At 39.3% G+C, this 15,057-nt stretch overlaps 1 protein-coding gene across 1 annotated transcript in view; it reads left to right on the top strand.

The window, feature by feature from the left end:
• The window catches only part of LOC133984743 (adhesion G-protein coupled receptor D2), a 95,047-nt gene that overhangs the window by 47,811 nt on the left and 32,179 nt on the right, over nt 1-15,057 (top strand). The window contains exons 22-23 of the mRNA XM_062424205.1: nt 3,410-3,463; nt 7,075-7,225. Of these exons, the coding sequence (XP_062280189.1) occupies nt 3,410-3,463; nt 7,075-7,225 (205 nt within the window). The remainder of the gene's footprint in view (nt 1-3,409; nt 3,464-7,074; nt 7,226-15,057) is intronic.

Raw genomic sequence — 15,057 nt, 5'->3', positions numbered from 1 at the left:
AGAGCTTAGTAACATAAATATGCTTCACAGGTCTACAGAAATAGTGTTCATGGTTGCATTAGTCTGTCCTCCTTTTTTCTCTCCGTTTCTTCAAATTACTTCATTTTATCTTTTCATCACCATCACTTGTGTCCCTCTGACCATCCCAGAAGACATGTCCCATCTAACATGTGTATTTCTGTCCTTTTTGTGTTGCCCCTCATCTCAATCCTTTCTTCACTTATGTCCTCTACAAAGCATGAAGAGCTGTCCCTGAGTCATAGGCGATGCACTGACAATGCAGAGCCAGGGAGGGCTGACCCTTCACACTGTAAAATAAATCAACACAGCATTCATGCTTAGGTGGCTTTTTTAGTGCTGGGGAATTTGTTTTCTTACACTCAGGTTGTCCTTGAACCTGGGGTCATCACAATTTGTGAGCAGCATATGTATGTTCCTGTTCTTAAAAGGATCACACTTCTTTGTTAATGTTTTAAAAAACAATACAATAATTAACATCTATACCCCACTTTCTTCATCTGATTTGTTCCCTCACACTTTGCTTGTCTTTCGTTTTGTAACTCGCGCCCCAAAGTATGACAAAGAGTTTAAACAGCTTAATGTTTTGCCCTCCGTTTCACCTAAAAGTAATGCTGAATGGGACTGATTATTATTACAATTATTATGTTTCTTTCTTTCTTTCCTGAGAACAGAGAGGGGATATTGTCTCTCTGTATTAATTTCAGCTAACCATTTTTCGCTGGGGACGGTAACCTCACTTTTGATATAATTATCATATATGTCTGCCATCTGCTTTACAGAGCAGAATGCATGAACAGCTACTCCAGAAGTTAATGGTCATCCCCAGCAATGAGACACTGGTAATGAGGACAGAAAGTTGTATGTGGTTACTATGCTGTAACATTATGTTTCACTTTCATACTGTGTTTGGCTGAGTCTGTTCAGAAAACGTGTTATTAATAACTAGTCGTAGCACATGGCAGGTATGCAAAAGAAAGTTAGGCAGATGTGTGTAACAAATTCTCCAGTGTGAAGAAAAACTTGAATAAAGTTGCTGTTAGTTGTTCATGTAGTACAATAAATCTTAAACTAAATGCGTGTGAAGAAATGTTGCTTTGATAGTGCTGAATTAACCACTGCCTCAAACACAGAAAACGCTCCATTCATGAGGATGGGTTTCCAGGCTCCATAATTGCAAACATGGCATGGAAGACAGATTGCGTCTGCTGCTATTACACTCAAAATGCAGTGTTTTAATTGCTAATTACCTGACAATAGTTTTCCATTATTCATTGCAATTAGCTTTTCCTTGGTGGTCACCTTGTAATCCCATGCTTTGATGACCTTTTATTTCCATCAGCTCCAAGGATGTCGGCAGGTGTTGTCGGGTGCGCTGCTTTCATATGGTAATCGCTTAGCGCCCATTTACATGGGGAGCCACGTTTTGCATCATTTCGAAACCTTGAGTTTGCGCAAAACCCCTTAAACACATAACGATCATCTAAAACAATGCCCTTCCCCTCATTGTCAAATGATTAATTAAGTTGTGTCATGTAATTGCCTCAGCACGCATGCTGCTTTTGATATCAATGAAATTCCCAGGACTTACTTCCCCCATTAAATAACATTAAGATGGTGTCTTTCCAACATCTGCACCAAGTCGAAGGCCTTCTGTGGATCTTGTCAGAAATAATAGGCGGGTTTTGGAAACATGATGCTTGTGCTGTTGATTTTGCCCTGTCACAAGGCTCGGGCTCTCTTCATTATGTGCCCCTTCAGCAGTAGTATGTATGCAAAATATCCTCTGTATACACATGCTGTCTCTGAGTGTGTGTGTGTGTGTGTGTGTGTGTGTGTGTGTGTGTGTGTATGTGTGTGTGTGTGTGTGTGTGTGTGTGTGTGTGTGTGTTCAGTGCGGTGTCATAATTTATAAAATGCCACGACTTAATGAAGCCATAAGCCATAATGCATATTCACTAACGTGGTGAGCTGGGCTGGGACGGGCTCTAGTGATGAGTGCCCAGCCGCTACAAATTTACAGTGAGTGCTGACATTGTGCACGAACACATGCACATGCACACACACATATTGACACGATAGATTCCAAAGGGTTTTCATGCAAGACTTCAGCCTACTTATCTCAACCACTAACAAAGAGTGATTTCTGCTGCTCTGTATGTTTATTTGTAGGTTTTTTTTTGTTGTTTTTTTATTTTGACTTTCTAAACCTAAGCAGATAATTACTTTTTTTGTTTTTGTTTGCAGTAACACAAAAGTTGTAGTAAAATTAAAAATTAAAATGTTTGATATCAAATGAACACTGATATGAATAATAAAAATAATATCAGCAGACCTATTACATTATACTCTTAATCAATAGCATTAAAATAACAAATATTGAATTATCTTTAAATTTGGGAATATAAAACATTCAGTACAGTCATAGCTGCAAGTGTATGACAAACACACATTTTTGAATATTCCTTCATTAATATGTAGAAACTATTTTAGTTTGATCCTACCAAAAGTTTTATTCAATAAAGGACACTAATTAAATAAAAATATTGACATCATTTACAAAAAATACAGTTTATCAATTTGAAAGAAAAAATATACCCTACATTTACCATTTATATATAATATAAGTTCAACTTCAATTATTACTATTCTGTTTGCAAAGGTTTGGCATCAATTTTGACAATGTTACAAAATGGTTCAGAGGTGTCTCATTTTAAAATTAAATTAATCCAAAGTGTATGCCTGTGTTTAGTAAATGAAGTAAATTTCCAATTAGGGTGGGGGTTAGTTAAATTACAACTTTATACTGAAATTGTTTATATGTATACTGCATATCTCTAATACATGTATGTAAAATATGCTGTAATAAATTTGGAGTTAAAGCAGTGCAGTCTGGTATTGTATGTGTTAAATAAAGGCGAGCTGTACACCGTTTCATCCGGAGTATAAAAATGTAATCTGTTCTGCTAGGGCGGTCCCTTCTCCTCCAATAGCTCCATTTGTTGGTCCCGGCGCTCTATGTTGACAGATGATAGCTTGACGTCGTCTCCTTAGTTTGCCAGCTCTATGTGTCACTTTCAGGTCCCATTAGCCACTGGGACATACTAGAACACTTTCAGACATATAGAGACACACACACACACACACACACACACACACACACACACACACACACACACACACATTTTCCTACCATTGCCTGTCAGTGCGCGCAAACTAACACTCAAATCTTTTGTTTCCTTTCCATATTCTGTTCTCTTTTCTCTTTTTAAGAGTGTGGATGCTCGGAGGAGTTGTCTTTGAGAGATTGTTTAGTTTAAGTGTCTTTCACTTAGTGCGGTGTCAGATCCACTTATCTCTTTCTCTTGCATTCTCTCTCTCTTTCTTTCAGGTTCGGAGCACGGTCAACAGGATCAAGGAAAGGAGAAAAGCGCTTAATTTTTCAGTATGTAATCCTCTGTTTTCCTGTGTGTGTGTTTGTCTGTGTGTGTGTGTGCGTGTGTGTGTGTGTGCGCGTGTGTGTGTGGGACCGACTCAAATTTCCTTACAGCCTTTGCCTCTCTGGGGAAAAAAATCACCACTCCAGCAATGCCAATGAAAGCTGGCCACAAAGCAACATTGTACATCTGCTAGCCTCTCACTAGTCGACAGTCCATGTTAGATGCCCTTATACATCAAACATAGACCCTCATAATAGCCCCCCCCCCCCCCCCCCCCCCACTCTGCCCATTGCAGCACCTCCATCCCAGCAATGTCAAGCTCCGCGGTGGGTTACAAGTTTCTAATCCAGGACAAGCCGTCCCCTGACATTAAAGTGTCAGGCCAGTATTTATACCTTGTTGGATGCTGCTGTTTGGCTGAAACGGTGGGTTGCACTGTGTGTGTGTGTGTGTGTGTGTGTGTGTGTGTGTGTGTGTGTGTGTGTGTGTGTGTGTGTGTGTGTGTGTGTGTGTGTGTGTGTGTGTGTGTGTGTGTGTGTCTGTTGTTGTATGTGCACCTAGGAAGATGATAGCCTAAGCAAAGCACTTTAAAATTAGTTAATCGTCTCTAGCACACACAAATAGACAGTTGCCACACACACATACTGTACAGTTACAGACTGTAGAACATTTACAAACACCCACTGTCATCACCCCACACTCCTTTCCTCACATGCACACACATACATACAATGCAACTTGTCCCTTATGAGTGATTACATTAACTCCACTCCTCTTCCCAGGCTGTTGTGTCGCGCTTTATGGCCCGTGACACTTTGTCCTCCCCTCCCCCCAGCAACCTCACCCACATATGTACCCCCCAATATTCCCCTCCCTCGCACGTAAACATTTCTGACTGCAGATTGATTTTTAAAATATCATGCTGCTTCTTCCTTTTGACCCCCCACCTCAGAGATGGACACTGTAAGGATGAGACGAAATAAAATATATAAATAGATAAAGTAAGTGTGTATCTGTGTATCTTGGGTGTGAGGGTCCCTGGGGGCCCCTTGCAATCAGGTGCAAGTTGATATATTGGCTGCTCATGTTATCAGTGAGGTCCCCCCATCTACTGTAATTTTTACTGCTTCCTCTCTCCTCTCGTGGTGGCAGTTTTCCAATCTTGCCGGGTTCCGCTACCAGCATGCGTTTTTTGGTCATCACTGTCGCCTGACGGTTTTTAGCTAATGCTATTTTGTGCCATAAATCCTGTTTGAAATACTGTATCTACCTGTCTTTTGGTTAGATAGGAGACATTTGGCTCTAGATGACCGCACATGCCCCTATATATCCCCTTGTTGTAAAACATAGGATTGGGTCTCGTGCCTCACCGGGTGAGGGATAAAGAGGCTTCGGCGGTGTTACTGCATATGGGGTCATTTGAAGATGAATGGCACTTGTCGGAGATAGAGGGGTTTATATGTTGTATTATTTGCAACGATTGAAGGGTTAACCCAGTGGGATAATTCATTGCAACTTCAATTTCAGGATTTAAAATGTTTATTTAAATTTAAAAAGATCATTTGAGACTTTTATTGTCTCTTGTAGGGATTTTTTGTGCCTTTGGGTTGATTAAAGACTTGTCCAAAGTGCAGAGGGATAATAAATTATCAACATTACTAGCAACCCATATTAAGCATTCCTAACGTATACTAACGTCTTAAAGTGTGAGGATGTGTAATGAGTTTTTGGGAAGGTAAAGAACCAGACGAAATGTTTAATGTATCTCAACAATACAAATAACATTGCATTAAATATATTGTGTATAACCTAGCAAAAAAACTGAAAAGCATTTAGATAGTACATATTATACTTTGCTCTTGGTACAATGACGAGACACACTCTGACCTTTACGACCTCTCATATAAATTCCACCAAACCTAATCACACACTCTCCCCTCTTTAATTCCACACCTGTGTCGACCTCTTTATCCCTTTTCATTGTAGAAGCCCTTTACAGGGGCACGGAGGTGCACACAGCATTTTTAGTCCCCGGTGGGGGGGTTTTAACACACACACACACACACACACACACACACACACACACACACACACACACACACACACAGCTTTTGACCAGTGTAGGTTGCCTGTTTGATACCTAGTACCTCCTGACCCACCCTGACCTCCCTCTTGTACACACACAGCCAGATTGCTTTGTGAAATAAAGCTGTCAGTTGCAGGACCCAAATAAAAAACAACCCCCTCTCAATACTCTTGAGTTCCATGCCCCTGACACCACTGAAATATAGATATAAATTGGAAGTGGATTACTTTTTTTGATCTTAATTCAAGTTATGACAAGATATAGGAAGCTAAGATTTGGTTTGTATCCGTCTTGGTAGCATACATTTATTTGACTGGAATTTTTTTCACAGGTGGACAGTCAAGATTTGTGTCTTTTTTGTCTGTCTAGTGCCACAATATTTTTTTGCCTTAAATTTGGTCAATAAAAGACTATGATTGAAAGTTATGTATTTATGTTGCTGGGACTCTTGGTTGGCGAGACTAAAATGACATGTAACAGTGCATGCATTTGTCTCTTTTCGTGTGTGTGTGTGTGTGTGTGTGTGTGTGTGTGTGTGTGTGTGCGTGCATGCGCACCTGCGTGTGTGTGTGCATATCAACAATACACAAAAAAATCCATGAAAAGACCCCGAGTGTTAACAATATGAGGCACGCTGTCTGATAGAGGTACAGTATGTAATATAGCCAGTTGAAGCCCCCTCAGTGCAAACAAATAGTTTTTCAGTGGTTAGGGTTTATTTTTGTCTGGCTAAAAGATGCATATGCATGTATAATTCTTACATCAGGTCAGTCTAATAAAAAACAAACAAACAGTTGAACGGGGGCAAAAGAAGTTAAAACCCCTCCACCAGCACATCCTGTCTGTGTTTTCAGTTTTCATTCATGCCAACTGTTGAATAAATAAATAGGCTTATCCAGTGAAACATTTTACAAGCAGAATGTGAGAAATGGGATTCACTGTGAATGAGAATAGCAACTTAACGCCCTCTCATTCAATAATAGTGCAGTATAATAGTAGTCTCGGGCTGTATAAAACAGGCAGCAGAATTTGCTCTCCTATTTTGTTAAATTGTGAAAGTGGTGGTGAGCATCTCTCACACTTATGGTATTCTTTAATGTAGGCTTCAAAAGTGAACTTCTAAATAACTTTTAAATACAGCAGTAACACAGCCTGTGAACAAACAAAAAAATATCATATTTTTAACTCACTACTCTCTCTCTCTCTCTCTCTCACGCTTTGCTCCCTCATGTGCATAAGGTGCCAGATATTGTGCAAGCATTGTCCTAAATGACTGGTCATGTTTGAATAAAGCCGTAGGGAGCAATAATTCAGTAATTCACTATTTTCACTACATTAATCTTTTCAACTGATTAGGATTTCTTTAGTGCATTATACAACATATTTTCCTATTTTCTTTAAATACACAATGTTGACATTAAACTGTGTCTGTTAATTGCATTTAATGCAATCACAATTTGTACTTATTTTCTATCACTTTAAAAAAATCCTCATATTTCTTTACTGACACCGCCTTATTATTTCTTACAGAATTGTGCCAGTTCCCGACCATCCAGCTCAGTTACCAGCTCTCGTCCTGTCAGTTTCCCACTAACAACCCCAAGTCAGGAAGAAGAGGCCACCCCTACCTTTCATCACAGCAACACCCCAGGCCAGGGGAAGGAGGAAGACGGGACCAGAGGTGAGCTATCAGACCAATACAATGTATCATAAGGAAATTCAGGCTCTTGGCCCCATACCATTCAACTCTGTGGGGGTCAGATTTTCTTTCTGACTTTTCGCCAGAGTTTCTCATCAGTCCAAAACATTGGTCCTAAATCATAATGTCCAAAAATGACCAAAAAGTTTAAAGTTTAAGAAAAAAACACTTGTTCTTTGTAATACATCTATGGCACACAGACCAAAACAACAAAGGCGAAACAAAAAGAGAAGATCTGTGCTGTTAGCTGTCTAGCTGTTTGCAGAGTGTGTATGTATCTATAGACTAACATGCGTGACCGGTCAAAAATATTATATATTATAAAGTATATCACTGATTAAATCAAATTAAGTGAATTTAGTGTTGAGAGCTCATGTGTGGCATGTTTATGTTTGTGGCAAAGGAGCGGAAACTTAACTCAAACAAACATGTACTTTTTGATTGGTCATACCCATTTGATAACTTAATGACACAATCCTTTCACATTTCTAAGGGTGATATACTGTCATAAATACTTGTATTTTAATGTCGCTTGCACAGCATAGTCACATTGGAGGCTGTAGTTTGTTGTGTTTTTGAATTTCATTGCATTATAGTGAGAGGCGTTTCTAATATTTAGTTATACCTCCATGGATGTGCAGTAAATGATGTGGGGAACTGCACTATTTTTACACATCAAAGTCTGTTCTTAGGTCTTGAGAAGTAGTACTGCATATGTGTACAATGTTGTATAAAACCTTTTGCGGCTCCAGAGGGAGCTGTGTGAAATCAGATATATTGCTGCAAGTGGTTTGCTTGAGGCAGCATCGGTTCAGGCTGATGACTAAACGTTTGAAAATGAAAAAAATCTGGTGTGGAGTTTGAAAGACTTCAGGATACCAGATCTCTGTGGCCTGCTACTCACTGTTACTTGAGGCTCGCGGCTCGAACTCCTTTAGCTGCTGGTTGTACGACACAACTGATACTCTGATCAACATGGAAGAATAAAGGTATCATAAAAAGGATCCTTTTTTTATTTTTCTGCATCAATTTTGACTTTTTTAATTGTCCATCGAGACTCCGAGAATGATTTATAAATTGGTGTCATATTTTTGAAAATATAGAAATACTGCAGCCTCCAAAATTACCATAACGTGTGCTGAATAGTTTATAGTCCCCAACTATTCCCCAACTGTTCCCCAATTGGCATATCTGCAATGCATTACTGCAAACAGAGTGTAGCGGCTGGCCTGTGAAATCAGACATCAGAAATCTCCTGTTAAACTGTAACACTAACCAGACACCCTGACTTCAATCTAGCTGCCTGACCTGTGCTGCACTCAACAGAGTTAAGAGTCATTTGGTTGTGGAAAAGATTGGAGACACCAGTTTCATAGCAGGGAAAGAAAGAGGGAGAGGTCGGTTCCTGGTTTCATTTTGTAATTTCAAGGTAATCTAAGTGTCATTCATTTTATTGCCCCAGTTGATGCAGCATTTAGACAGTTACAGATTTTTTTTCTTAACCTTCTTGACTGATTTATTTGTCACAATAACAAACAAGGGAAATATAAATTACACAGAGATAATTATGTAAATATATATGCTTAAATGATTGCATGAACTGCTTTAACGTTTAAGAAAGCATTTAGGTTATAACCTCCTACACTGATCCCTGAGATATAATTTCAATTAAAGATTTTAAGGAAAAATGTAAACAAATTAGGAAGTACATATTTTCTAGAACAATGTATTTTTCAGCCTTTTAAATGTGTTTGAAAGGCTGAAGAGCACATTGTTGTAGATTATTTTAAAGGTGCTTCATATAATAAGGGAAACTATTTTATTTTTGAAAATGAGGCAGAACATTTGACTGTCACATAACACAGTATCTTCAACTGGTAAATACCATGATACTCATGGTTTATGACTTGTACAATAATGATATTCACATTTGAATAGTACATGTGCTGTGTGTTATTGCTCCTTGTTGCCGCTCTGTGCACCTCTCACACTGTGATTTACAGCGTTTCCTTTGCAGGTGATTTGCATGGTCCCCGACACTATTACTGTCTCTTTCATTCACTCAGTTCGCAGTTGTTAAATCAGTCCCTACGGCACATTTACATGACTGAACCCCCAACGCAACCAGACAAATCAAACTCAGCATCAAAACTAATGTTTTTGATGTAACACAATCTCAGAAATAATTGATTGTCAGATGATATTATGCAGCCCATTTGCTGCCCCTCCAATCTGCTCCTGACTCAATGCTACAACATGCAAATTGGCTTTGTGTGATTGACTGCTCAGGCTGGGATGGCGGCTGAGGGCTCATTCAGTACAGACTACTACATGTGTATTATATGCAGCAGGGAAACTTGCTCTTTCGATACACTGTAACTAATCATCATGACGAGCCCTACACCGCTGACTATAATCTAATACTACACCAAGAGCAGAGATTCAATAGCTAATTTAAATATGTCTTTGATGTTGTGAAGGGGTGAGACACCAGCAAAAGGAAGCTTGTGTTTGTCCTACAGCAAACTGTACAGTACATTAAAATAGCAAATAGCATCTATACAATTTTGTAAAGAAATAAAAATAAAACTTCCCAACGCCAGGACCAGGAATAAATGAGCACCATCTTTTGAAAGTGGTTGCTATTTTAACTGAAATCCATATGTGACAAAATATGTCTTCTCTCCATAAAGGCCAAATAACAAACAAACAGATGGGCCCCATTTTTCCTAACAATAACCACAGCATCTCCTAAATGATAGTGGTATCTTGAATAGACAAGGTCAATATGTGTATGTGTATGTGTGTGTGTGTGTGTGTGTGTGTGTGTGTCTGTCTGTCTGTCTGTCTGTCTGTCTGTCTGTCTGTCTGTCTGTCTGTCTGTCTGTCTGTCTGTCTGTCTGTCTGTCTGTCTGTCATACGCTAGTTCAGGGGACAAATTTCAGACTTAAGACCAGTTGATTTCATTTATTTATTTATTTATTTATTTATTTATGCCTCTTACATCTTTCTGTTTACTCAAGCTGGTTGGCGCATGTCCAAGGCAGACACTGAGTTATGTTGAGAGTGCATGATGAAAAATATAAACAGAGGTAAAGCACATAGTTTGTCATGAATCTGTTCTGATCTCCCTGTATTCATTCATTTAGTCTACTCATTTGTTTTCAAGGTTATTAATGATGCCACTCTCTCATGACATGCTATCACCTCATTCCCTTCACTTGGTTTTCCCTGCCTATTTCTCCACCTGCAGCTCACTCCCTCATTAGTCCCTCAGCATATATACCGATCCATTTCCACTAGTTCCTCACCAGATTGTCTTTTGCATTATGCTTTCCAGCACTTACTACCCGCTTCCCGAACCTTCCTGCCCAAACTTTAGTTTGATTTCCTGGACTCTGACTCTCTGCCTGATCCCTGCTGGTTAGGTCTGCCTTCTCTGATTGATCCTCTAGTTCTGCTTGTTTACTGAAATAAACCTTGTGAACTTTGATTTCCTCCCTGATCGTTTATGTGTTCTGCTTGTACCTGTTCTGAGTCAGCGAGGGTTACATAGTTGCTCTGAGCACAAGAGAAGGACAAGTGCATAATGGAGGAATAAAAGAGGAATAGGAGGTGAAGTGTGGGGGGATTTGAATTGAAAGGGGAAGGGTTGTGTGGGTGTTTGTGCATGAGTATTGCATTCCTGATGAGGTGGCCCCACACAATGGCTGAGTTGAAGGTTGCGAGCCCTTTTAAGCGGGAACAATATGCTAGGTCACCAGTGTTACCTCACGTCATCTTCTTGCTTTGTTAAAGCCTCCTCAATGAGCAACGACGGCCAAGCAGTTATCTTTCTTTTGAGGTTCATGTTTTGAGTTTTTTTTTGGGGTCTCAAACAGTGTTTGACTGGACTGCAGATATTGTTTTTTATCTAAAGAAATTTGTGACTTATTGTTTCATGTCCAATTTGTATCAGTTTTTTTGCAAAGATGATGAATTAATGTCTCCTTTTCATCATCATTTCTGTAAATCTGTCGGTCACGTTCATTTTAGGGACTTTAGGGGAGATTTGGGGGATTTTATTAAAAAAATTAAGCACCTACAGTATTCAGAGAGATATCAATGTGTCTCCCGTAATCCATTCAACTTGAAAAAAAGAGGACAGTACTATGCAGTCCTCACAAGTTCATCTTAGCGAACCTGATTTCTGGTGTCATTTCCAGTTTACGTAACCCAGCTTGTAGGAACCATATGCCTGCACACTGCTGACATTTGACACCCCTTCCCCTTCCTCTTTTCCTAACATGTGTTCCTCAGCGTCCCTTGCAATTAGGGGCCTTGTAGATAAAGTGGTGCGGCGGTCTATTGCATGCATCTTCTGCAGATTACACACAGATCTTTTGCTGACACCACCATGGGTTTGACTCCACATTACCTCCCTCCACCCACACTATCACTTGTCATGCATGTTTAGTCCGATTCATTGACATGCAACAGGATTCTGTAGCTCCAAAAATATTTTTAAAAAGTGTTTCCCATGTGTAATGACAGCATATTTGCAGCAATGTCATCTGGGTACTTGCTGTTGAATCCATTTCTCAATATGCAAGTCCATTTCTTTGGGACTTGCAGTATGAAAAGTGCTGTGCAATACTGACAAAGCCAATATTTCAGTAAAATGCCTCAATATATTTCAAGGTTAACTCATAAGGTTTTGCAGATAATTTGTGCTTTCAGAAGACATTTACAACAAAAAAAATACTGATAAAGAAAGTAATAACAATTGTACAACGACCAAATCGGTAGCAACATTTACTGTTCAACTAGAACAGTATTATAAGGTCATAAAACTGGTGGACGATGTGAATCATATGCACTGCATTACTATGATAACTTAAATCAATAACTAATGTATCACACCATTGTGAGCAAGTTGAGAGTAAGTGAAGTTGTAAAATCCAACACATTTTAATATAAAAAAAGAGAAAGTAGCTGTGAAGTGACAGCTGCTTGACCTTTTTCTTTGTGTCTTTTCAGTACAACTTTTGCTCATTTGGATGTGTGTGCTATGAATCAGCACTTCTAATGACTTGCTGGCGTTTCCAGCAGCTATGAATGACCGTAGTAGTAGTAGTAGTAGTTTGTGGCAGTCAGCCAGTGTTCCATTATTTATACTTGGTTCAGCCGCTGTTATCAACATACAAAATATACCTCAGTCTTACATGTGACATCACAGTGAGGGAGGGCCCAGAGAGTTTGGGTTTGGGTGAACTGAATTTGAAAATGCAGAAACAAGCAAGCTAATTTTGAGCTGAAAATCATGTTTTAACACACAATATTTTGCATTTAAAATTGAACAATAAAATGTATTTATTGGAAAAATCTATAGGCTACTACATGTACAGTGTAACATTATATACCAACAATAATCTATGTAATTATGTATACAGCACAAAAAACATAGTGTGGAGTTCCTAATAATTTAGTGTGAACTTGCAAGAACAGGTTGCTGTGAACTGTGAACTATTTTACTGGACAATTTAAAAACAGAAGTTAAAACTCGTAGTGCTTGGAAGTGGGAGGAAAGAGGTTTTTGTGTAGTTTGATAATGGTATAAAACTGATTGTGTTTTTTATTAGTTCCAGCTGGTGTAACAGACCAGTGGTATTCAGAGACACCATACATGCTTCATCAAGAATGAGAAGAAGAATTTGTTGCTGTGGGAATTTACATCAGATTGATAATTACCACAGCAGAATCACAGACACTGGAGACGAGGTGTGCGTGTGTGTGTGTGTGTGTGTGTGTGTGTGTGTGTGTGTGTGTGTGTGTGTGTGTGTGTGTGTGTGTGTGTGTGTGTGTGTGTGTGTGTGTGTGTGTGTGTGTGTGTGTGTGTGTGTGTGACAGAGAGGTATTTGGCCTCTGCCCGGCAGCTTGTGTTCATCATCTTGCTGATGCAAAGTGATGTGCACTAATTGTACATCTGCTTTAACCAAACATGGCTGAAAAGTTCAGCCAAGTCCCAAAAACATCACTTCCTCACAACTTTCATTCCCCTCTCTCTGTGCACAAATTAAATCTGATGCATTTTCCCTGCATCCTTTTTGCGTTTTGAAATGATTGACAAATAAGTGGATATGACTTTGGGGTTTTGTGTGTGTGTGTGTGTGTGTGGATTGAGAGCCTTGGCTGTTTAGAGGATGTGTGGCCATGAAATGGGCTCTTGTCATGTGGGTTGAAGCTTTGAGGACTTGATTGTAGCTTCACAGTGTAAATACCCAAACAAACAGGCCGCGGTCAAATTGGTCGGTTTGCTATGTATTTACATTCCTCTTCCTCTCTCCCACTTGGCTTTCCTTACTCACTCTTCCTCTTGCATTTGATTTGTTAAATATAGTTACTAGCTTGCTTTGCTTTCTTCCTTTTCTTTTGTTCTCGCTTCCTCTGACACATTCTCCTTCCATTCCCTCTAATTTATTCATTTTCTAATGATATTTGTAATATTGTGACTCCAAGTCATACTGATAAAGCAGGAACAGACAACGACTCCCTAGCAGGAATTAAGATTTAAATTCTCAGTTAAAGCACTTCTCAACCATTTCTCACTATTGTGTGAAAAATCTCAAAAACATTCTTTGATCATTTTTAAAACACTTAAACAACTGTGTTTTCTGCACTCACACTACACCCTGGCATTTGATATTCATCACACCCAATGAAACAAATCAAAAGATGAAATATTGAGCCCATTTGGTTATTCTTAAGTGGCTTTAAGCGCAACTGTTTATGCATATTCGCCCAGCCGCTACAAAGCGTTCCAGGCTTCTCGAATTTGTTTTCCGCAGCTGTTCTGCATAACAACGCCACGCTATCACGCACAGGCGAAAGTGTGGTGAAGGGAATCTATTCATAATTCAAAGAAACAACAGGGCACAAGCTGTGGCGTTGTCAGATATAACAAATTGAGGTGGAAAAGAGTTGAATTTGTATCTGCTTATGGAGGTTGACTGCATTATACATACTGCAGGTGCTTCTGAGTGCGTGGTAATAGGATATATGATGGATGGCCAAGCTGCATGGGCTCCCATTCTTCTGGGTTATTCATCTATGTATCTGCTTATTTATTTATTCCTTCACCCAGAGAGACCCTCACGAACTCAGGATTTGCCTAAGGTGCAATAGTGCCTAAAAGAGGCTGAGCATTGGCCAGTATGGAAATGGAGCTGAGCACTCCAAGGTCTGGAAGTCCTCTGTTGAGCATGTGTCAGGTGTACTGATGTCTGCGCTGACGTTCATTGGTGGTGTTGGTGGTTTAAGGGGGCCTGCAGTTTGTTGAATCTTGATAGTTTTTCTGTCAACAAAACCAGATAACAAAACCATGAGACATTGTCTTTGTATGAACTATTTAGAAACCACAACTAATTTTTCACAGAAAAGTATTGGAACATTCACGCAGACTTGTCCAATCAACATGTTTGAGGAATATTCTTTTGTCTTTTGAATGATTGTTTCTGGCACTGCATGTTTGCAGAGGTGGTGCAGAGGTTAACAACCCCATCTTCACAAACGTTTATCGCTGATGGTGAAAGACTGATGCCCACCAAAATATTCTTGAATGTATCCAGTTATTTTACCCCCGCCGCTGTCCTTCTTCTCAGAAGTACAAACATAAAATTTCAAAAATTAAAGATTTGTAATTTACACAAAACTTATAAAATTGAACCCAATTGGGATTAAACTATGGCAGTCATATGTATAATTTTATATTATAAGGAAACCAAACTTACAAAGACTCCTGTGACGCAGTTAGCAAGCACCACAGCTTTGATCAC

The sequence above is a fragment of the Scomber scombrus genome, chromosome 8, assembly GCF_963691925.1.
Source record: "Scomber scombrus chromosome 8, fScoSco1.1, whole genome shotgun sequence".
NCBI classification, from domain to species: domain Eukaryota; kingdom Metazoa; phylum Chordata; class Actinopteri; order Scombriformes; family Scombridae; genus Scomber; species Scomber scombrus.
Note: the sequence above shows the minus strand (reverse complement) of the source record. Positions and strands in the feature narration are given on the sequence as shown.